This window comes from Diceros bicornis, chromosome 36 (genome assembly GCF_020826845.1).
Source record: "Diceros bicornis minor isolate mBicDic1 chromosome 36, mDicBic1.mat.cur, whole genome shotgun sequence".
Taxonomy (NCBI): Eukaryota; Metazoa; Chordata; class Mammalia; order Perissodactyla; family Rhinocerotidae; genus Diceros; species Diceros bicornis.
The window spans coordinates 1679075-1703292 of NC_080775.1; the positions used below are offsets into that span (position 1 = coordinate 1679075).

The window sequence follows — 24218 nt, forward strand, 5'->3', positions numbered from 1 at the left end:
TTCACAGACCTCTGAGTATATACCTCTTATGGATATCAAGGATTGGCTGCAGAGAATGTTGTAATAAAATGCTACCCTAAAGTTCCTGTTTGCCTTGGATGACAACAAGACATGCCCAAGCCTTTTAAAACACACTGGACATGCGGGATTGACCACGCTCCTAAGACCCCCTGATGAGTGTGTTTTGTCAAACGTGTGCATGTTATTCTGTTCGTGTCCTTTCCATCTGCTTATGGGATGGGAAACGGGGCCGCACTACACAGGTTTTACAAAGCACATTTCCTGTGCCTCCACCCGGGTTTGGTTGTGTGGTTTGTGTTCATTTGTTTTGGAAAATCTCTGAGCTCTGCTCATTTGTAGCCACAGATTGGCCTTGTTTCTCAGTGATTTGGGGGCAGAAGCATCAGTGTGGACATGTGGTGGGGGTTGATGTCTGGCCACTGGAGCCCTCTGTGTCAGGTCACCAAGGGGAATGACAAGGGGCAGCTGAGCATCCTGCAGGGGGACTGCTGACCACCGAGGCCACAGGTCCGTGCCCCACCTGCTGGGCTTCTCCACCAGCAGCCCTTGGTCACTGCATTGGCCCTCTGCTTTCATGTCCCGTGTGAGATCCTGCTTTAGAAATGGTCCCAGTCTCTCCCAATATGTATGCAGACTAAGGGTGGCTTCAAGTTGATTTCGGGTGGGATGTGAAAAACAAACAAAATTAAATGCCATATTGTATTTCAATGAGAAGTAGACAGATATACAGCAGAAACACCAACCCAACAAATGTATGCGTGATAGGGCTTAGAAAAATGTAACAGAGGAGGGAAGGAGGGAAGGCTGTCTTGAGGGCGTCTTTGAGTATTTCATGGAATAATGGTAATAGTTGGTGTTGTTTCATGAGTTATGGGGTACGTGACTGCATGACTAATGGGGATGCTGACGAGAGTGAAACGGGCATTATTTCTAACCAGTCCCACAGTACAGGTGTGCACTGGCCCCAACGGGACGCAGGATCACCCTCCTTAAGAAACAATTCTTGAAGCCTCAACAGTCCACTTAAAGCACATTTTGGGACAGCAACTAATATACTAATGAAAAGAAAGAGGAAATAGTATAAAAGACAAATAAATGAACAGCGTATTTATTTTCTTTTTTAACTTTCATGTGCCTGGTATCTTGGCAGCACTTGCTCAATATGGAAGCTTCTATCTGGAAGGTTATCAGAAAGTTTAAGGCATCCGTTATTTTTCCTGAAATGACTCTACATTGAACATTATCCAGTTGATCTTCCCATTGCTTGCATGAAAATGATTCCAAAAATATAATACCACTGCGAAACTATAAGGAATACAATCATCATAACTGAAAGAAATATCAGTACTCATTTGAACGAAAAGTAGGAGACTAATGAAAAACCTAAATTTAAACCCCGAGATGTTTGCCATCTTCTGTGTGGAGGTACCAGCATCAAGACTGACCAGGACAGTAACCGACTCATCATGATTCAACTTGTGTAAAGAGTGAAGGTCACTTAAAAAAATAAGGCAACAAAGAGAAGGAAATGAACCAAAACATTGCAGGAGGGGAAAGGTTTCTGTGTGTTTTAAGACCAAATAAATGTTAATGTTGATCTAAAAGGATTCAGGAAGAACAAGTATTAAAAATAAACTTTAAAAATCTCATTTCTGGACCTAAGGGATCAAAATTCACTGGCCCGTTTTGGATAAAATGTCACCCAGATTGGTGATTTGTTTACAGAAGAATTTAAAAAATCCAGCAACTCTACCTGTGAGTGTTTATATAAAATGATTTTATAAATGAGATTCTGAACAGATGGGAACAGCAATTCTAGTCAACTTGCATATATTCTCCTTAATGTTCGCATCCCTGTGTTATGGGGTGGAGCCCAGCGTGCTTCTTATGAGGGTCTCAGCTATGGAACTGCTTGGTTTAAAGTTGACCCTTCCAGGATCAGTCACCAAGGGCGAGCTCAGATGGCCTATTTGACTATCCTCTGCCCAAATTGTTTTCTGTAATCCACTTTTTATCCATTTACTCAGTGACTTTAAAACAGAACCTGTATATTTACCTGTGGCTTCAATTTGATTTTGACTTTGTTTCGCCAGCATAGAATCTGAGCTGGTTTAATCTAGGAAATTGGAACATTAAACTTACCCTTTATGCATGGAAGTGGATGAAGAAATCCTGTACACAAACACACACACAAGGTAATGCAGAATATTCTCATTTTAAGTCCAGATGCACAATAACCAAAAAAGAGGATTTAAATCTGATGAGAACATTTTGCAGTATTCACATTTAGTCCCAGGGTTTTACTGAATGAATAATATGCTTTATTTTCATTGCAAAATATTAACTAATTTGACTATCACAACAAACAACGTGCTCGTCTAGACTTATCTTTGTGTGTGTGGTGTTGTGTAAGTAGGTGTATGGCTTCCTTTTCTTCTATTTGTTTTTTGAGAAATAGAATTTAAAATTTCTCACTCCTAATTTTAATTCATTGTATTCCTTAAATATTTTTACCTTGAACAATAATTAGTATTTATTTTGGAGCTCAACACACATACATACTATATAGATATCTGAAAAATGAAGATGAATGTCTGAGTTTGTTAAACAATCACTAAGGTTTTCTTTATCCTTCAAATCAGAAAATTGTGTTACTGATGCTACTTATGCAAATGAAAGCACAGTGGGAGGTGTATATAAATATGTGTATTTACATATACACAAATACATACACACACGTATACACAGGCACACACACACACATATATTAAGATGTTATGAGCTTGGTTTCATGCAATTCAGCATATTCCTGAAAATGGGAAGTACAGAACCTTCCTTCGAGCGCTTCTGTATCACGGTCCCATGTCATAGCTTAGTCTATGGTGATCGTGACATTGCTTCTGAGATGTTTCTACTGGCATCTTCCCAGTAGCAGTGAACCCCACACTGTCCCAAGAACACCTACTCTTGCGTTCTGTGAGCCATCACCCTGAAATTCTCCTCCTTCCAGGTACCTGCACTCGAACGACCGCCCTTCTGTACCTACGTGTTCACTTCCGCACCAGGGCGATGGCTCCTTTTAACCTAGAGCATCTGATTGAAGACCAAGGGATCTGGATTATAATTCAGGCTCTTTCACCATCTAGCTTTCTGAAGCAGCCACTTATCTGTCTGGGTGTCACTGTCTTTATCCAAAAACAACAGAAATCATGTTGAGTTAGTGATCTCCTGGGATCCTTTCTACCTCTCAGTGAGAAAGGTATACTACTAGTTCTATTCAAATTGGAAAAAGAGTGATCAGTGGGGGGTGGAAAAGGATCCTCTCACCATTTACAGTCATGCACTGCTTAACGACGGGGATATGTTCTGAGAAATGTGTTGTTAGGTGATTTCGTCATTGTGTGAACATCACAGCGTGTACTTACACAAACCTAGATGCTATAGCCTACTACACACCTGGGCTGTGTGGTACTAATATTATGGGACCACTGTTGTATATGTGGTTCATCATTGATTGAACCGTCATCATGTGGCACATGACTGTACACTATGGAAGGTAACCTTTCTTAGAATCATGACAGTTCACACTACTTTTCACTAGAAATGGGGATCTTCAGAGGGGCAAGAAAGGAGGAAACAAAAGGCAGAATAAAATAAAATTCATGTAGGTTCACCGCATCACATCAGGTGGCAACACTCAAGACAAAATAATAAAAAAAAACCATTCTGGACATTATTTAATCAAATCTGATGTTAGCCCAATTCTACTAGTATTTTTCATCAACTAGAGAAATCATGGTGATGAAAATAGACCTTACGACTTTTCTGGCTCTTACTGAGGTAGAGATGGAGCTTCTGGAAAGAGAGCACGGAGGACCTAACAGCACACTTTGCTTTCAGGAAAGGTCTCTAATGGTGAGCCTCTCTGTCTGTTATGGTTGAGTTGTGTTTCTCAAATCCATATGTTGAAGCCCCAGTCCCCAGGACCTCAGAATGTGACTGTATTTGAAAAAGGGACTTTAAAGAGGTGGTTATGGTAAACTGAGGTCACTAGGGTGGGCCTAATCCAATAGGACTGGTTCCTTATAAGATGGAGATCAAGACACAGACACACACAGAGGGACAACCATGTGAGGACACAGGGAGGAGACAGCTGTCTACACTTCAAGGAGAGAGGCCTCAGGAGAAACCAGCCCTGCCCACACCTGGATCTCTGACTTCCATCCCCCAGAACCATGAGACAATAAATGTCTGCTGTTTAAGCCCCTAGAATGTGGTAATTTGTTATGGCAGCTCTAGGAAATTAATACACTGTCTATCCAGACTTTTGTGCAGTTAACTTAGACTAATAAGTACAAAAAACCCCACTTATTCTAAATTTTATCTTAAAGTTCATTTATAGGGCAGCTAAACATGACAGACATTTTGCTATTCACTGTATGAATATATATATATATTCACATACACGAAATGTGTGTGAAATCTTATAATTCAAACACTGTTACATAATCTTACAATTCAAATATTGTTCCTATTTTGTAGATAAAGAAATGGTGCAGCAGAGAGGAATTTCCAGAGTAGAATGGTGTAAGCAATCAATAAATATGAGTGACCAATTTTTAGTTCTTCTTGTCTGTGGGCCAAATGGGCTGTTGTTTGAACGGCCTCATCACTGCTGATTTACACTTGACTGATCAAGAGAATCTTGTTGAAAATACTAAAGCAGAGACTCAACTAAATGAATCTGTCAGGATTTGTCCTCCCTCCTGTCTGTTAACCTTTTGGGCAAGGCTAACATTCTGCAAAATAGTTACATCCAATCCCAAGAAGTTTTAGTTCATGTGCTTTGCCTGTGATGTGAATCAACTCAACATTCCCCATCCCAGGCCCAGGTGACCAGTGAGATCACATGGGTAGTGTTACACAGAAAGTTCCTATTTATTTTTTCTCCCTCAAGTGTGCAGGGCTTGTTTTTGACGTGAACACAGACCAGAAGGTCATTCCTTCTGGCAAAACCACAGCAGGATAAGTCAAGTCACAGAGCGTTGCTTCTGAGTTGCCCAGGACACATCCAGGGACCAGGGAATGAAAGATGGCAATCCCGGGGTGGCATCAAGAGAGAACTCCAGAGGAAGGAGACTTGCTTTACGAACAGCAGACAATGTTTCTGACTTCATGTGTGAAAGTGAATGTTTCAGACACAGAGGTGGTTTTGATATCAGTAACACAAGATCTCCGCCATAAAGAAGTACCATTCAGAGTGGACAGACGTGGGTCATGGCCATCTTGGGAGACACTTTAAAGATCAGCTCAGCCTGAACACCGAAAGAAGAAAAGTCCAAACGAGTCAAGAGCAGAGACCTTCCTTAACCACACTGGATTAGGGATAAAGCCTGAAGAAGTATGGATGCTAATGTCAGATTTCTGCTGCGTAGAATTTGTAATTTCTCACATATAAATATACACAAATGGTACATGACATTCAATCCATTGTGTGGTTTCAACTTCATCAACTCGTATTTTATTGTTTTCCTGATGATCAAGTTTGTAAACGTTCCTAAGAACCATTGTAGATAAGTATCTAGACCTTATGACTACAGCCAGCAGCATTGTTGTCGCCAAGTGAGCAGACCAAGAAAGTCGTGTGCCTTATTAAAGAACTTTATCATTTAGTGCTGCACTTTGGGTGTGGGTTCTACACGTGTCTCCTGCTGAATTAATGTATATAAGATAGAGACAGAGAGATGGAGACAGAGAGACAAACAGACAGAGAGACAGATCACTGCAAAGTTACCTAATAAGTAAGAGATAAGATAGACTGAGAAACATGTTTTCTATGTAGGAACAAGGGACAAATTCAGTGACTCATCTTTTTCTCGTTGTGTCCTGCATCCACCATGTTGACTGGACATGGCGGTGGGAACACCTCGGATGACGATTTGGAGGAGCTCTAAGTCCTACTCATCACGACGTCCAGGCAAAGAGATGCCGCCCTTGGTCACAGAGAATGCCAAGCTACATCATGAGTTAGATGCTGTGTTTCAGTTGCTTTCTTTGGCTTGGCACTAGACTTCTGTATTACACAGACACACACAATGCTTGCCCTCGGCAACGAGGACAGAGTTGAATCTTTGTGAACCAAGAAGCAAGATGGTAGCTGAGTTCTTGGGCAGCATTTGGACCTTTCTAGAAGAAGGAGTCCAGCACCGGTTACACGTGTGGGAGATTCAAGAGCAGATGTGTCCCCATGAGGCAGGAGGAGGTGTGCCTCTGTGCTCAAGCTGGAGGCACAAGAGAGAGCCTGAGAAGAATTTGTCAGGGTCAAGGTGAGGGGCCCCAGGCTCCCAAGGGCTGCTCATGGAGAAGCATCATTGGAATTTGTTTGGGTCTGAGGGTTTCATCTCATCCTGTCCACACAAGGACCCTAGAGCGTGCCAATCATCGGTGCCGCTGGTCTGGCGCACAGTAGAAGTCTGCCTCTCGAGCTTTCAGAAAGCAGGGTTTTGTAAAATATCTCTTCAGCGTGGATTACAGAGGAGCCAGAGACATATTGAGATTTGCTTTCTGGCTCCGTTAGAGCATTTTCCAGGGCTTTTGTTACTGCTTAATCCCTGCCATTTAGCACCGTGGCTGACACATAAAGGTGTTCCCTAAGTGTTTGTTGAATGAATACATTCAAATTTACATAGCAATGACTTAAAAATAAATCAGACAGTGTCCTTTGTACATTTGCAATCTGAATCTGATCATTAATTCTACAACAACCATTTATTGATGGTGTGCAATGAGAGAGCCGCCATGCTAATTTCTGGGAACACAAAGAGCTCATCTGGCCCCTACCTTTGTGAAGTCACAGCACAGACAGAAGCAACCCTGGCCATTCAAACCTGCAGATAATTCTAGAGAACAAGAACTGAAGAAGCATGTTCCTCCTCAGTTGTCATCATCCCCGTACACAATCCCCACGCTGTTCCCTGTGTGAACTGCTAGAGCCCCCACCATCTGTACAGTCTCCTCAGGAAATGTTCCCTTCCACTATGTGGTTCTGATTATTCCTTAAAGCAATTCTTATGTCAAAAACAAAATCAGTTTTCTCAGTGGGTTTTAATTGAGTAGTTATTATGTTTTGACACTATGGAGGGAACAAAATGTTCAAACCTAGAGAAGTTTACGTTTTAATGATTTAGTTTTTATACAGGAGTTTCACCTGAAATAATAAAATAAATACAATAGAAATCCAATTTTGTGAAAACCATGATAATATTTTGTATTTTAAAAAAATTTCCCTAGAGTCTAATACTGTGTTGTGGTCACTGTAGGTGATTTTCGTTCCCTGTTTCAATTTTCCATTTGTACGACCATATCCCCTTATACAATGTAACCTCAGGAAGAAGGACCATGTCAATCTTTTTTTCTTGTGTCCTTTTAGTTCCTCACTTCTTGCCCACTCTTAGTAGGCACTCGAGGAGATATATCTGCAAATGAACACATGGTGCATACACACATCACACGCAGCCCTTGTCTGAATACACATATGATGTTTAAGGCAAAATTGCAGGTACAGCAGAGTCGGATAACATGTCCCATACTTTAAATCAGAGCCCTTTTGGTTTTGGAAGATACAGAAAATAAAATGTAGGAAGATGAACTCAGAGCAGAGGAAGAAGAGACATCAGTTGTTCTCCCCTCCCTCATTGTTCTCTCTCTCTCTGTCTCTCTGTCTCTCCCTTTCCCTCTCCCTCTATTAAAATCCCTTCCTACCACTGTGGCTTTGTTTCCCTCTTGTTTTATGATGTAAGAGGATAGATTATTTTTTGTTAGTGGCAAAGACAAAAAGATTTATTTCACTTCTTTGTGTGAAATATGCACAAAGGGAAACTTTAGAAAATGATGTTTTGGAACTTTTACAAATAACAACGAATGTTCTCCTCAACACTATAGAACACAGGCCTCAACCAAGACCATTTTCCACTCTCTCTCAAGGAGTTTGTGTTCTCAGAAGTTTAGCCAAGATTTTTTAAAGATGAGTATACATGGACTTCCGCTGTTCCAGAGTTAGTCTTCTAATATTTGCATGTTCATTGTTTCAGTAAATGCCTGTATGTGTTTTAAATCACGAGTTTGTCCTCTTCATACGTTGTGTGCACATATTAGGAATCTACAAAAAACACACAAGTGCAATTTTTAATGACTTGAATTCTGTTCATTATCTACATACAAAGTCCAAATTATAATTTAATTTCCCTAATATAATTGGATTAAAAAAATCCAGGTGATTACATAAAACTATATGAACTCAAATTTGTTAGATCTCAAATGAATAACCTTATCATCCTAATTGCTTAAAAAGTAAATATTCCACTGAATGCTGAGTGGACACCCACCTGCAGCTCCTGACTGGGCTGGTGTGAGGACCAGGGCTGCCGGCTCACTGCCCCTCGGGGCCTCCTGCAGGGGGCCGGGATTCGCTCTCTGCTCAGTGTCTTTCAAGGGCTGTCAAGGTTAATGTAGTCCACATTCTATTGTCTCCGAGTTTTTAAAAGCTACTGTTTATCCTAATATTTTTCCTAGGGATGTGGCAATGATTTTTATTTGAAATTTATTTCTTCCTTAGAAGAAAATTAGCAGCATGGACTCATTTGAATTTTAAAAATTTCTCCTTGAACCATATGTTTTGAATTAAAAAGTCGCTTTCTGTTAGAATTCTGTTAGAGTCAGAATAGTCGTTTAACAACTTTCATCTACAGCGTTACTATTTAGAGCTGAAGCACAAATAAAATGTCTTTACGTCTGGGGTTCAAGCAGGCCATCCATGTTTTTATCCACCTACGGGATAGTAAAAAGGATTATTTTTAATATTCTTCTGCTCATCATCCAAATTTATGGAAATCTTTTGTTTTTAATTGTACATGTCAGATAGTGTCTGAGCTCGTGCATATTTCACAGTTTGGCACTCGGGCAAAATCAGACCGAGCAGGTCTGATAAAAAGAAGGCACATGTTTCCTTTAAGGACACGTCTATTTCCACAGCCACAAGCCACAGGCGAGTAGAGCATCTGTTACAGACAAGGATGAGTGAACCCAGCCAGACTTGGGGTGCAGGGGAGGTCAAAATCGATTTTGCTGACATTTCTGTCATGTTTATTAAATTGCACTTTTCCAAAAGCAATTAAACCTTTAAGAAATACTGCATTAGTTTTAAAGAGAGGAAATCTGTGTACTTCCGATAGACTTGGACTGATAAAATTGGTTTTTAATCAATTATTGGTGCCTTAGGTGGATGCTCTGAACTAGTTTATTATGATGCCCAAGTCCTGCTTCCTGGAAGCAGTACCACCCCACTGTTGGTATATTTTTCACCATAGAAGGGATTTGACTGGGGTTATCATTTTCAACTAGTGATAGGCTCGTTTCAGAGACCTGAGGCCCCCTCCATCCTATTTTAATACCACATTTGAGGAGACATATTTGAGAAATCATGTAAGACATTACAAAATGATGAGGCAGATCTTCCGTCTATCGACGGTGGGAAAGAAGAATCAGAGATTTCATCTCAAATAAATGAAGCAGCAAAGATTAATTAAACCTATAAAATTCTCCAAAGCACAACCCGGCTGAGATGTTTAAAGGAACACTTTCTATTACGTGCAAATCTCCTGAAAGTGTTGAGCCATCATTTAGGTGCAGGATCCACTTCCGCAGAGTAGAGACTCCAGAAAAGAGGGTTTGCTAATATATTCTGAGCAATATTTATTTCATTTATTATCCAAATGGTGAAACACCAGTGATAGAAAGAAGCCTTGATCTCTTTGGTAAATAAGTTCTCAGTGGGCACTGTCATAAATACACCCGGGGAATAAATGTGACCAGCTTTCAGCTGAAGTGAACAGGTACTCACACTGGAAATAACAACTGTCCTATGCCGCCTCTCGTCTATCCTTCTGGATGTTCTCCCTAACTCTGGCAGATTTTGACCACACTAGGTGTGGACACAGAGCTGGACCTTTCCTGCTTGAGATTTCAGCCACTGTGAATATTCCTGTTGTAACTGAATCAGCAGTTAGTTACACAAACACGGCCCCTCCGACCGCCCTCCCAGCACCGAAGCAGCAACATGAAGCCACCTTCACTCCCTGACTTTCAGCGGACACGGTTAGAAAGAGGCTTTTCAAATTTCATCTCCTAGGGATGCAAAAGAAGTGATCTTAAGATCTAAAAATCACCTGAGCATTTATATTATCTGTCTCTTCCTCCTTAAACCTAAATGCCACTTTTCTTTGTTTATATAAATACTCCTTTTATTGGTCACTATTTCTTAACCAGGCATAAAATCCCCTCTTTAATATAAGTATAAAATTTATATTACCGTTTTGCTATTTTTTGAGATTAAAAAAATTTTAACATTAACTATGGGTAATTTTTATAATTTAAAACAGATGAGAATGAATTTATATATATACACACATACACCCACACAAGCGTGTGCATGTGTATTTTATAACACAAAGAGGACTTTTACTAGCCATTATCTTACCAGAAACAAGATACTAATTCTATTCATTCCCCATCAATAAAATAATAAAATGCAATTATTTTGCTGCCTGTCATACTCGATACCTGTAACCAAAATAAAAGATGACTAAATATTCACAGAGTATGTAGAGGACCCAGGTTCTCAGACTAACTCTTTATTTTCAAATATTTATTGTTCTTCAGAAAAAATCTTCTGTCTTTGCAAGTGGCCAAGTTTATTTTGGGGAAAATTGCTGATCTCTTACAAAGCAAACATATCCATTTCTAGGTTGCTAATTTTTTGACGTGTTTCTTGGGAAGACAGATTCACTCATGAATTTGCAGATGGAGACTTAGGGCTCTGAGAGCCACATTTGCTATGCTGCTGCTTAAACCAAGTCAGTCAAGAAATGAGATGCAGTAGCCCCCATCCCCTGTTCCTTTTCAATAAAATAAATGAGTAAATAAAAGTTTAATCACCAAAGAGGGATGTTTGGAACCAAGCTAGTCCCATATACAAGCACAGGAGTCTACATTTTTAAATTTCTAGCTGTACCCTCCCCTTTCTGTTTGCTAGGCTCACAGGATCATGTCAGACTCACATGTGGATCAAGAATTAGACTTTTCCCCTCTTTTTGAAACCGATGTCCCTTTCATTGACAGCGGTATATTCTTAAATGAACTACAATATATTAATAGCTAGGAATAAACAATTCTCTTTGCATACAAGTATTTAACAGCATGCATTTCTGCATTTCAGTGGAGGAAAAACACTGACTTGAACAGATAGGGGTTAATTTAGGTTCACGCTGTTTACAGGTGCTTAACCTCATGAATCGAGGATCTTTGCTGCTCTTCAGGCGGGGCCCTGCTGTGTTGCTTTTTCTTGTGCTGCATAACCACATGGACAGCGCTAACGCTCAGTAGTTTGAATATTTTGTGAAGGACAGCCATGCTTTTCATATCTCACTTGCCATTCATCCTTTTTGTTTTCAGTTTCAAAATGGCTATAATAAGTGCTTTTAAAATCATCCTTCCCATGTGAAAATTTATCCTTTTAGAAATCTTATTTGCTAGGAATTAAGAGTTCAATTTACCAATACAGCCTCCATTTAGAAATAATATTTTTAAATGATGAAAAGCAGAGTAGCATAATTATTTTTGGTTTTACGAGTTGTTCAAAACTGTTCATATTACAAAAACACTGACGTTCACTTTCTAGCATTTTAAAAAAAGAAGCAGGCAGATGTAAAAATTGCTCACGTTTCAACTGTCTTTACTGTGTACATTTGTATACATGTAGACACACATAACAACAAACATAAGTGTGTGTGTATATACATGGTTTTTAAACTGGACGTGGAGTGCTTTCAGAGCGTGAATTATCTTTTCTGTGCCTCAAAAAAGAACAATCTGGTTTCCTTATCCCGAATTTCCACACGTAAGGCTGTTCTGAGACCACACTTCTGCAATAACCAAATCACTACCATTTAGATATGGATATATGAATGTTGTATTTTAAGTCTAAATTCAAGTTCACTCATCATATCTAATGTCCTCGAAGCAATCTCAAATTACTGCTGTTACGTGGGTCACTAGAAACCAGAGGTGCTAATACAAATTTTAATAAGAGAAAGGAAAAAAAAACTCCCTACACAATTAGATGATGAAGAACGGTTTAATCCATTCAATTTTATCACTAAACTCAGCCCTTCCTCGGGAGCCATCAGAGCGCGAGGTGAGCGGGTGAGGGGACGCGGGCTGTATGCAGGAGTCCTGTCCCCAACCAGCCAGCACGGACACCGTCCTGTGTTACTGAGGCTGCAAGCAAGAAGAGCCCCGCGGCCTCTCCACCTCCATCCTCAGCACAATCTTTCTATTTCATTAATTTTTCATGGAATCCCGTTTCACAACAAGCCTGCGTCTGGCATGCATCTGCTCTACTTGTTCTATGCCTTTTGCCAACTTTTTATTTGCATTTTACAACGTTCAGCCACTGGCCGAGCTCCTACCTCCCGAGACTCGTCAGCCCACTCTCACAGACCCACACCTGGGTTGCTGTTTCCAAGACTCATCTTCAGTTTTCTGAAACTCCGTGTAACTGATCATCCTGCAGCAACATCTACATTTCAAGCGTTAATTTATTTTGCTGTCAAATGCCTCAATAAAAGAAAGGTCCTGTGCTGATGCCTGAATTCAATTCGGCCGACTTCACAGATGATTGTTTCTACAGCGTTTCAGACAGTTCTGGGAAGTTCCTTCCCTTCCTTGGCTTCACGTCGGGCACACCTCACCTAAAACCCAGTCCTCCCGTTTACCTCACCCAACCAGCCGTGCCGATGTCGGTGCCCAACCCATCTCCAAATGTGTTTGCATCAAAAGAGCAATTTTTTAAAAAATTTCCACAAACTTCAGTCATTTCACACACTGAACATACTAATGGGTCAATTACTAAAAATGTTTTATTTACAGAATGCACTTCATGCTAATGTACAGCTTCTTTTAGGAAAGCTATGCTAATAAAAGAACACCCAATATACAGAAGAGACTATATGTACGGTTTTAATAACTAAAAATACATCCATGAGATTCCTCAGACATATTACTCTGAAGGTATCCCGTGGCTCAGAGATTGATAAAATTTTAAGTGATTTATCTTATATACTATGCTGTTTTGATGAAATTGCCTCTTACTTCTACCTGGTTGAGCTGATGCTAATTTTAAATACCTTAAACCTTTACCTTCATTATTTTGGGTTAAAATATACACCTTTCATAACATTCCCACATCCAGTTCCTCCCTAACACAGGCAGACATTACTCTAATATAACCAGAGAACGCAGATGTGGTTGTGTGTAATCACATCGCATCATTCTGCCCAGCACCGTAACACAAAGTGCAGTCTCAGAATTCTCCCTGAGAAAGGGGCCGAGTGGGCATTTAGCAGGACGGGTAGCAGTGGAGTCCCCACGAACTACAAGTGCCCCCGGTATTTCCTGAAAGTCTCCGAATGAGACCGAAGTGGAATAAACCGCCGTGTCTCTCCCACATTACGTGGAATGTGAACATTCCTTAACCACACATGTAAAAATGAGATGGTTTCCCTGTCCTTTTCAGAGGTTTTTTTTAGCTGCCTATTTTTCTTACATACAGAAGTCAAATTTTGACAGTTCTCATTTGTACATAAAATTCATAAATGATTTCTAAGAAAGTCTCAACTGAAAAATAACACAGAGAGAAAATGCAAACACGTACAGACCAGGTCCTGATAAAATAGCCAAAGGGATTGGTGGGCGGAGAGGTTTGCTCTGAGTATCTTCTTTAAAGTTTATCTGAGAGAGAAATACAGGTCCCAGATAGTTAATACCTGAAAGTCCTACGCTGGGACTAAGTTATTTTTATTTTTGAAGATATAAACTACTTCTTGTGTGGTATGGAGACCAAAAAATACCTAGTACAAGAAAGTATTTCATTTCCAAGGCTACGGATCGTATTTATTAACAATGAATGTATCGCATCAATTCCACGTTTAAGCTGTAGCTACAGAGTTTTTATCTCAGAGCCTATAGGTTATTTTGACAATAAAAAGTGTAATAAAAAAATCATACCAAAGCCACTCTCAGAGTATACATATAGACAGCTAACAGCATCATATAGCACTGGGGAGCTAGAAGTGATTATGCGTCTTCAAAAATGACTCGTTCATTGGAATAGGTGGAAAAATACACATCACTGGCAAAAAAGGTTAACATTTAATTTATTTATTCACATATAAGAAGATCCCTTTCTTTGTGTTCCTAATCAGTGGCTTCAGCTAGTACTCAATACAGCCTTCCTAAAATTCCGTAACAACCATCAACACACACCTGGATTTTAAATTGTGACCAAGACAGAGTTTTAATATTAGATAAGCTTAAAAGCCGAGACTATTCCATCCAATTACTGTTGTTATGATTCATGAATGTTAGAACATAATTTAAACTGACCATTGTCCTCGTAGAAGAGAAAAACAAGAATCTGTAATAACTAGGAATTATATATAAACTGATCTATTCCCAGGAAAAAGCAAATTACCATTTAATGTGTCCCATAATTGCTATGTTTTCTTTTAATTTGATCACTTACATTTACATTGTTAACTTTTCCCTAAAAAGTGAATATTGAGCAGTTTGATTTGACTCTCCTACCAAGAGAGCTGTCAGCAGATGCCACGGGACATTTTGCCCCCACGTATCAATCTACGAGTAATGGGAATTAGTACATGCGTCCTGACTGCCCTTTCCCCATTCAGTTCTTGGCCATGAAAATTTAGAGGCTTGGTATATTCAGAATAACCAAGGCATAGAAATATTTTACACAAAATTTTATTTTGAATTGTTATAGTTAAGTTTGTAGCAAATGAAGTCTTCCTTCAGATTTCTTGTTTTTATTTCCAAAACAGAATGCTTTCTAAGCTAGCGTGACCAACATTTAAAGGTACAAAAATGAATTTGGAGAAAGCCACCAATGTCCATCAGCTTATATTTTATTTCTATGGATTGCTTTATTGTGAAGTATTATTCTATACGCTTTAATTTTAAATATGTCAATAGAATAAACAAAAAATCTTGGGAAATATGAATACTTGAAGTATACAAGATAACATTTTCTTTTTTCTCTTTTAAAAGTTATACCTGTTATCAAATTCCGTGATTTTTTTCAAGATCATCATCACTTTGCGTTAGCATTATTTTTGGAAGACATTAAAAGATCTGTTTCAAAATGACATTTTCAGATAACAAAGTGAATAGCTGATGGTCATTTTGGCAGCTCGAGGGTTAAACTAGAATTACAGAATCACCCTTGTTCTGAAGCCAAAGGCTCTGAGACCTTCCAAGGAAGTTGTCAGGCCACCTTTGCCTCCTGCAGTCCTGACATGCCATCATAATTAATGACTGTTTGATATTGGCATTTATGTCTTCAAACTGTCGGGCTAATTTCCGTTATTGGAAGGAGCCGTGAAGGACTCGGCGACTGTTTGAGAGCAGTCAGGAAAAGAGGTGGCAGAAACTTATTTTAGGCCACTACGAAGATGGAAATTCCCGGTGAAGATTTACCACCTCAACCATATCTGACAATGCCTCCTGCATTAGGAAAACTGGAACATCTGATCCAGTTCAGGAATGCCTTTTCAACTGTTCTTTTTGGCTCTATATTCACTTAAAAAAAAAATTAACGCATTTCAAATAAGGATAAGAACTGAACTTTCTCCTGCAGACTCATAACAAGGAGCTGCCGATGCAAGCTCCCCTCTGGGAAAGAACAGGCGGCTTTGGGAGAATCTTTTCCCTTCTAAGGACCTCGCGCGGGCTGTGATGGCATCTTAGGACTCGCCTCTCAGTCTGGAGCAGCAGCTGATCCTCCATCAGCCCGTCTGTGGAAGCCTGGGCTACTGACGGACCTCACCAACTTCAGGGCGGCTGATCTCAGAACATCAGTAACCAGGCGCAAACACGACAACGTGACAGCAGCAACCTGTCACCCGGCTGCCTTTTCTCCTTTTCGGGTTTGCAGTTTTTCACCACTAACAAGCTGTAATGCCTATTTCTCTTTTCATGGATTAATTTCTGCTTATTTCCCCAGGATAAGCCTGTTGTCTCTAGGTCCCAGTGTTTACAAAACAACGGGTACCACACTAAGTGGAAACTGTCAGCAATTTGGGGAGGCGGCTACCAGGGTTTGCCCACTCCCTCCTCCAAGACAATTTGGATGGAAAAGCTGGCACGAGGTCTGTTCCTCGTTTTGAGGGGTGCTGGCTAAGTGAGTGTTTCCTTTGGCACCGGCTGCTAATGCTGCCTCGGAGCGGGTCAGAGGCAGCGCCGGCAGCCAGCACCGCGGAGTCCGGAGGGAACCATCCTCCAGCCAAAAGAACAGCCCCTATCCCCTGCGCCTCTCCTCTTCCTAATGCTGCTCGGAGCCAAAGGCTCTGCTGAGCCTTCTGCCCTGTCCACTGTGCCCTCTGGGCTCGGAAAAGCCCCTGGCCGTTTACACAGGGATCTGAACTCCCGAGCGCGTCTCTGCTTTGTGCTGACAGCCCGCCAGCGACCTAAAGTGAAGCGGCTGAAAACAGGCAAACCCACAGACAGAGGAGCGCGGAGAAGAGCCGAGAGTCGGAACGGAAAGCCAGGTCCTTACCTTTCCTCTTCGACCTCCTCCTCCTCCTCCTCTTGGACTTGCATTTAAGTTGACTGTTCAGCCCTCCGGACCCTCTGCTGGTCCCCAAGACCGAAGCCATGGCTGCGCCTGGGCAGGTAGAACAGGGCAGGAATCCTTTCTTAAACACTGTTTAAGTGTTCCTCACTGTTCCTGGTCTTGCTGTGGCCGCTGCTAAATGCTTCTGCTTCTGCAAATCAGGGAGCGGGTTCACTTTTTAGGACTGATCGCTCACGCGCTCCCCCTCCTTCCTTCTCTAATTGTTCTCTGTCACTGTTTCCAGCTGGGCTGAGAGCCTGTGATCGAGCCCCAGGGCCAGCGCGCTCCGGGGACTGAGGTGCCGAAGGAAAGGTGCGCCTGGTGGTCTGGGCGCTCAGCTCTCCTTCTCCCGGCGGGCGGCCTCTCTTGATCTGGGCTCCAAAGGCAGGGCTTCTACTTCGGCACCTCTGCTAGTTGTTTGGCACCAGCCACTTTGAAGCCAATCACGCAGGGAGCTTGTCTATTTGCTGCTGCAAAGTCTAATTAGATCCAATCACAACTGTCTGCTGGCTCTGACATCAGCACCACCCGCCCTTTGCATCCCCTGTCAGCTTGCAACCTCAGCTCCCATTTGGATGGTGGGAGCTGCCCAGGACACGGAGCACGGGGAAGGAGGCTGCCCCGGAGGGAGGGAGGGAACAACAGCAGGGCAGAGCCCGCTTCTCCGGGAGAAGCCTGAGGGGCAGCTTGCAGGACGGATCTGCCCTGGGTTGCAGGCTTCCGGCTCAGACGAAGGGACGGCACAGCATGCTTCTGCTCGCTCCGATAAGATGCAGGGACCTTTTCTCCAACCAGTTTTTAACTAGTTAATTCATTATAAAGCTTGTTGTGTCAAGGGGGAAATATCTCTCTAAGAAATACGCAGCCCTCACTTCCTCCAAAAGGGACTAAGACTTGCAATTCCCCAGAGACAGCCTCTCAGGGCATCCGTTCTTCAGAGGCTGCCTGTTGTCTGTTTGCTTGTGTGTTTTGTTTCGTTTTTTCCCTTCACATCCCTTGGCTGTTCCCTTTGCAAAAGAGAAATACTGCATAAAGACCGAGGTGTTGGGATCTGAGCCTGACTTTTATGGAGAGGGATTTTGATAGGATGCTTTATTTAGGGAACAATAAGAAAGGCAGAGAGGGCTTTCACCAGAGAGTTTTATTGCCAAACGTGACATTCGAATGAAAGAAAGTACATTTACGACAGGTGGATTGCAAATTGAAATAGTTTTGAACAATTTTTTTCAGGGTTATCCTATTTTTCAAGACTATCTTGTGGAACTCTAAAAATCTAACATGAAATATAAGAAGGAAAATAATCCAACCATCGTCATTGCATCTTACATTTAAATCAGTTAATAAGCTATTAATTATAGTACCAATGGTTTGGGGAAAAATCCACTCTAAAATTCATTAGCAAGTGTTAACACGTTGATATGAAAGTGGGGCACAAATATTTCTGTTGTTTACTATTTTACATACATACTTTTCTAGCTGCTTATGGGCCTAGAACTTTCCAGATAGTTTTCTATATATAAGAAAAAACAACCCTTCTAGGGAGGTTAGAAACCATTAGGGTGATCAGTTGTGTTGTTCTGTGCTGAGCTGATGGGGCACGGCTCATTTCTCATGGATGAGAGAGGAAGAGGAGGACATGGGATTTCAAATCCTGACTCTACTGCCTAGACTCTGGGCAAGTGACGGAAACAAGGCCTCAGTTTCCTCGTCTGTAAAATGGAGATGAGAATAGTAGCTGCCCCACGGGTTCGTTCATACTGAAGAGTCAGTACACACAGTGACTGGTACGTATTACTCACTCCATGGTTGTTTGGTAATTCCATCCGGGAAATAATTTTCAAAGAATGAGCACATATCTCTCACCTTGGAGAGAAGGGGCGTTGACCTGGCTCACTTCAAGCTGATCAATGCCATCAAACCAGGCACCTCTTCTGTGCCACGTCAACAGTTACCTTCCACCAAGTGCACGGCCTAAAGCTACTGGTCATTTCTAGTGAATGTTGGAAAAGTGCGTGGCCCGCCCACCTCCTCTCTATAATATCAAAGATTCTGAGCATAAACTCTCTCCAGAAATGCAGCTGTAGGATGCTGCCTGAACCTTCTGAGCTTCCTGCAACACACCGGCACGAACCCAGTGATGCCCCACCGAGGCTTTTGCAGGAAACTGGTCTTTGAGTTGCGAAACTGAGGGAAGACGCTTTGTCAGCACCACCAACAAATGCACAGTCGCCTTCAAGGCTGTTGGCATTTATGCAAGGCCCTATCATCACACAAGGCAAAGCCGCGCCTGTGAGACTCCTATATTTGACTCTTGCTTCATTGGGTACCGTAAACAGAGAACACAACTTCTAGCTTGTACGTTGTTTACAGTTTTGGTGGCGCTGAGGCAACAGCAGCATCGAAACTTGGATTTTAACACTTTGCTTAGTTCTCGCTTTGAAAGTTGGTTAAGATCAAAATCTTGGCCAATCTTTACCTTTCTTGATGTTCCTCCAATTTGTTTTCTTTTTAATGTATAATTTATGCAAATGTTATTTTAGCATAGATATGTGCCATTTTCTGTGTTTTATTTATTTTGCATAAGATAATGCATAATAGATGAGGCAAGAGCAATGGCTCAGCAACAGCAAAGTTTGCATCTCACAGGAGGAAAGGCCTTTAAAGAAGAGGTGCAGGATGACAAATATTTTAACTCAAGGATGGCGTGAAGTGAGCAATGCTGACAATCTGCCATTCTTCTGATGAGCCTCTTTGCCTTTTGTCTGCTTCCTAGATCTCTTCAGCACAGCTTGGCAGCCAAAACGATGAACAGAAGTTGGATGAGGATCAGGAGTCAGCATCACCCTATCGCCCATCAGGAGACGTCGCCGAGCTGTGTCTTAAGCCACTTTGAGCCAGTCCCTGCTGTTCCCACAGAACAAAGAACTGGGCGTGGGGCTCCTAGGAGGAGGGGGCTGCCCAGAAAGTCAGCTGTGATCTGCGTTAACCTCTCGGCTGGGGAGCTGGACAAGGAGCAGAAACACGGGTTCAGCGAGCCTAGAGGGAACGGTTGGTCCTCCCCTGCCGACACTGTCTTTGTGCCAAGGAAGGCGTGGCTTCCATAAAGCCTGGATGGGGTCTCCCCCATGGGCTCTTCCACAGCGCCCTGAGATTTCCATCATCGCTCTGATCAGAACTGTAACCACACAGTTATTTTATGTGGTGGTGTGTTTGTCTCTTTCGTGTCTATCTCTCGGTAGACCACAAGGACCGTGAGGGGAGCCCACGTGTCTGCAGGTCAAACACCGCATAGTACCTTGGGCTGGCTCAGAGCGCGTTCGCTGGTTCAGGACGGTGTTTCCCATTTGTTCAGTGCTCCTTGTGCTCAGGTCCCATACTATGTTTATGTTTTATGCTGAATCTCGTTTGATTTTCACAAGAACTTTATGAGAGCAGAACTGAAACTAAATTCCTTTTATAGGCGAGAAGCTGCAGCTCAGGGAATTTAGGAAATTTTCCAGAAGTCACCGAGGTGAGGGCGAGGGTTTACACTCAGTGCTTCTAACTGTCCAGCCTGTGATTTTGACCACTTTGAGTGATCTGGGACTCGGTCATTTTGGGAACTTCTACAGGCCTTCTTTGAGGAGAGGTGAAAATATATTAAATAGTGACTCTGTACTTCAGTGAGTTTACGTGTGTGTGTAATTTATAACTATGTAAAACATATAAATAACTCATATCTGTCCATCCCTATATCTTCGCGTCTATATCCAGAGGGGTCCCTAGACGTCTGCAGGCACCCATGGATATCTAGATGTAGATGTGTATATACGTCCGTGAGTGAGGAGCCGGCTATCCACACTGACGGTGACATCCGCTGACACTAAATACAGCCATGGAGTATGTACAGTATTTATCCTTCTCAAGCACTCCACGTTTATCTTTCTGTCTCAGAACAAATCTGTGATGTGAACAGGAAAGACCTTATAGTCCTCATTTTCCCCTGAGGTTACGAAGCCTCTGAGCGTGGAGTGTCTGGACCGATGTTGTGTTACTAGGTAGAAGCAGAGCCAAGACTCATCTAGGATGTTCCAGTGTCTTCCGGAAAGAACATGTATTAGAAATCTCATAGACTCCCATAGCCCACCTGGCCTTTTATTTCTGCACAAGAGGCACCTGAGGTCTACACAGGACACACAGTCACAGTAACTGCATCTTCTAACCCAAACGCAAGCCCTCTTTCCCATTCCTGTGTGTTTTCCTCCAGACTGCTTAACTCTGTACCAACGGTTAAGGCCAATTTACAATGACTTTACTTCTTAATTCATCACAACGCCTGTATTTCCAGTCAGTTAAAAGTATAGTTAACTTGGTTTCTTACAGGTTTCCAAAAACAAATAAGAACATCCACAGAAACTAACATGACTTATTTAGAATCTGAGTTTTAGTTAACATCCCCTCCCCTACCAGACAATTTCCACTGGTGGAAAATAGCAGAACAAAGGGTTCCCTGGAGATATCTGTGTTTGCTGACTCACAACATCATCTCACAGGACACTACAGTGCTACTTTTCACAGACAGAGAAATGGCACAAGATGGCTTTTTTACTCTTTCATCCTCAGCCATTGTTGTTAAATTTAAATAACTCACATCAAAGAACTTGGACATGAGACCTGAAAGTATTGGAAAATAATATATCAAGAGAACATTTGCTGTGCCACCTGCATTCATATCCACATTCTCATCCAAGTGTGTGGAGGTAGCTTGGCGAGAAGGAGAGGGACAGTGGAGAGGAGCAGAGATGCAGAAAAGGGTTCTGAATGTGAAAATGCTCTATATACAATGCTCTTACTAGAACTGTTTTCTCCCTTTGTTCTTTTCCTTTTTCCAAGGCATGCATATGGTTTGAGACAACACCAAACGCATACATATCAATTTCCTGAAGGAACACGGTGTAGAGCAGACTTGCAAAGTTTCTTTTTCAGAGTTCCATGTGATGCTGAGATAGATATAAATATCTTATATATAAATATGAGTTCCTAGTCAAATGATTTTTCCATGTAGAATTTTCCTTATTGGTCAATATAACAGATTTTAATTTGTCAAAGTACATCCTCAAGCTAAAACTTTTGAATTCTGTATTAATGTTTAAAGGAACATGACTTGGAAAGTACAGGTAGAGAAAAAAAGCTCTCAATTTGTTATCACAAGACCAGACTTAAAATTCTACTTATATATGCACTCAGTCTAGTTTTGGAAACGGCATTTAACCCTCCTGAAATGCTTCTGTAAAATGAGGGGAAATAACACCACGGAGTTGCTATGAATGTCAAATAAAAACAAGTGTTCCAAGTTCTTTGTGAATGGACCCTGGAATGCTCAAGTCACTGAAGATATGTGTTGTCGTCTTTCCACACAGAGTGCATTGATTTCAATCATTGACTTCCCCCCCACCAGGGAAAAGCACTGAAATCAAGATGGTCTTGGAGATAAAAAGAACCCATGAGAAGATGGCCTGCCATCACAGGAATCCTGCAGGCATCGCAGGTGCCCTGGAGTCATCAATCTTCTCCGGGCTAATTGCAACAGCTGATTCCATTTCCTCCTGCCTGTGAAGGTTGTTCGCCAGATAGACCTGCCAGCACAGGACAACGTCCAGAATCAGTGTTTTATGAGCTCTGTGACCTTTGGATAGAGTAAAGTATGGTATTTTCCTGTTAAATATTTGTGCAGGATGTGAGAAATAACGACCTGAAATTATCCTTTTCAACATTCTAGATAGATTCAATGACTTACATTTACATTTAAAATGCCCTTGGTTGCTAATTTCTGAAATGTGAAACTTTAAGATTTTATTGAATCATAAAGAATTACCACTATTTAAAGCTTCATGAATGCACACCCTTTCCCAGCTTTTCCCTGGTGTCTTAAACCAATACAGTTTGAAGAGTTAATTTTTTTTTTTTTTTATATTCCCAATCTTCTCTTGGAACCAGTGATTTTCAAAACGAACAATGTCATATCCCCAGAGTGCTGTGTGACAGCGTGAAGAAAGGAAGAAAAAGAAACACAGATGGAATTAATGGTTTGGGGCATTAATCAACATAATAAATTGAGAGGAAGGATGGGAGCTTGTTAGGAATACATTTCTGGTGTTTGAAGGAGGGTACACTGATGTCATGGATTTACTTTAAGCCTCTAGCTGGACGTTTAAAGCCTGAACTCTTCATTTCCTCCCGTGGTTTCCTGGACCACCGTTATGTGACACCTAGGCTGCGCATATGCTATGAAACGGTAATCCGTTATCTGCCTGGTCTTCTCCTTAACGTCTGCCCACGACAATCACAGTAGAGAAGAGGAAGGACAGCTACTGGTCCTGTTGTCCACCTGGTTTGAACCGGCATCTTTTGACAGTTTGTGGAGGTAGTTTTTAAACACTTGCGCTATAATTCCCTACTTCTGGTCAAGGCAGAGAGAGGAAGAGCAAAGAAACTCCTAGAAGGAATATACAAGTGCGTTCCTACTCGGGTTCTGAACCCGGATCAGCACTGGGGAGCTAGCTGTCTCTGGGTCGCTGTTTCCCCTGAACCCCCACACCTCTGCTCTGATCTGGCCTGACCTGCCTCTGGGGAGGTCCGTGAAGACCCTCAGCATAGCGCTCTCCTCCTGTGGTGTCCCTCTGAGCCTTCGTAGGAGTGACGTGGGCAGTCCCAGCAAACAGCTCGGCAGGGCTGGGGTGTCACTGTGAGCAGAAATCACTCAGTATGATCCCATCCCTGACCAGATGTGGTCCTCACGAAAGGTAACTAGACGTATGAGCAAGAAATACGATTTTGTTAGAAGAGATTTGTGCAAACAGCATGTGACAAAGTTGCCTTCCTCAGATAGCTAGCTTTGCTGTCATCTGTCAATGCAATGTGCATAGTTGCAGGTGGTATGTCTAAATTCCGTGAAAGGCAGTATTATTCTCTTATTAGTCAAAACCCTACACCCATACAGAACAGTCCTTGCTCTTAGGACTATTATATACTGAGAAAATAACTCACCCCCCACTTATTTCTGGGGAAAACAGCAGCACCTCCCACCACACCACAAAAGAGACATGGGAAGCAAAAGACAGAAGAAGGAATCACACCATGCGAGTCCGCCAGCATAGACTCGCCAGCCACAGACACCTTCACAGGGTTCTCCCTCTTGTTACAAAACGGAAGAAAGACAGAGAGCTTATCAAAATCTTCTAGTGAAGCCATTCTTCTGAGCCTAATTCTGGAAAACCTCGGTCGTTGCTCTGGTTGTTCATCTTTATAACTACCCTAGACATCGTGCGGGTGCCTCTAAAATTTTCTGAGCATGAAGCTGCCCTTCCAGAGCTCAGCAAGTCCTTCCAGGAATGTGTTCCCATGCTGTCTTCTTCATATTTTTATGCTCCGCCAAATTATTTTTAAATTAATCCACGGCTTGGACATCCCACCC

At 41.9% G+C, this 24218-nt stretch overlaps 1 protein-coding gene across 1 annotated transcript in view; it reads right to left on the reverse strand.

Moving 5' to 3' along the window:
• The window catches only part of ADARB2 (adenosine deaminase RNA specific B2 (inactive)), a 461460-nt gene extending 444381 nt beyond the window's left edge, over nt 1–17079 (reverse strand). The window contains exon 1 of the mRNA XM_058532337.1: nt 16709–17079. Coding sequence (XP_058388320.1) covers nt 16709–16808 — 100 coding nt within the window. The 5' untranslated portion in view covers nt 16809–17079. The remainder of the gene's footprint in view (nt 1–16708) is intronic.
• Nucleotides 17080–24218: the final 7139 nt, after the last annotated feature.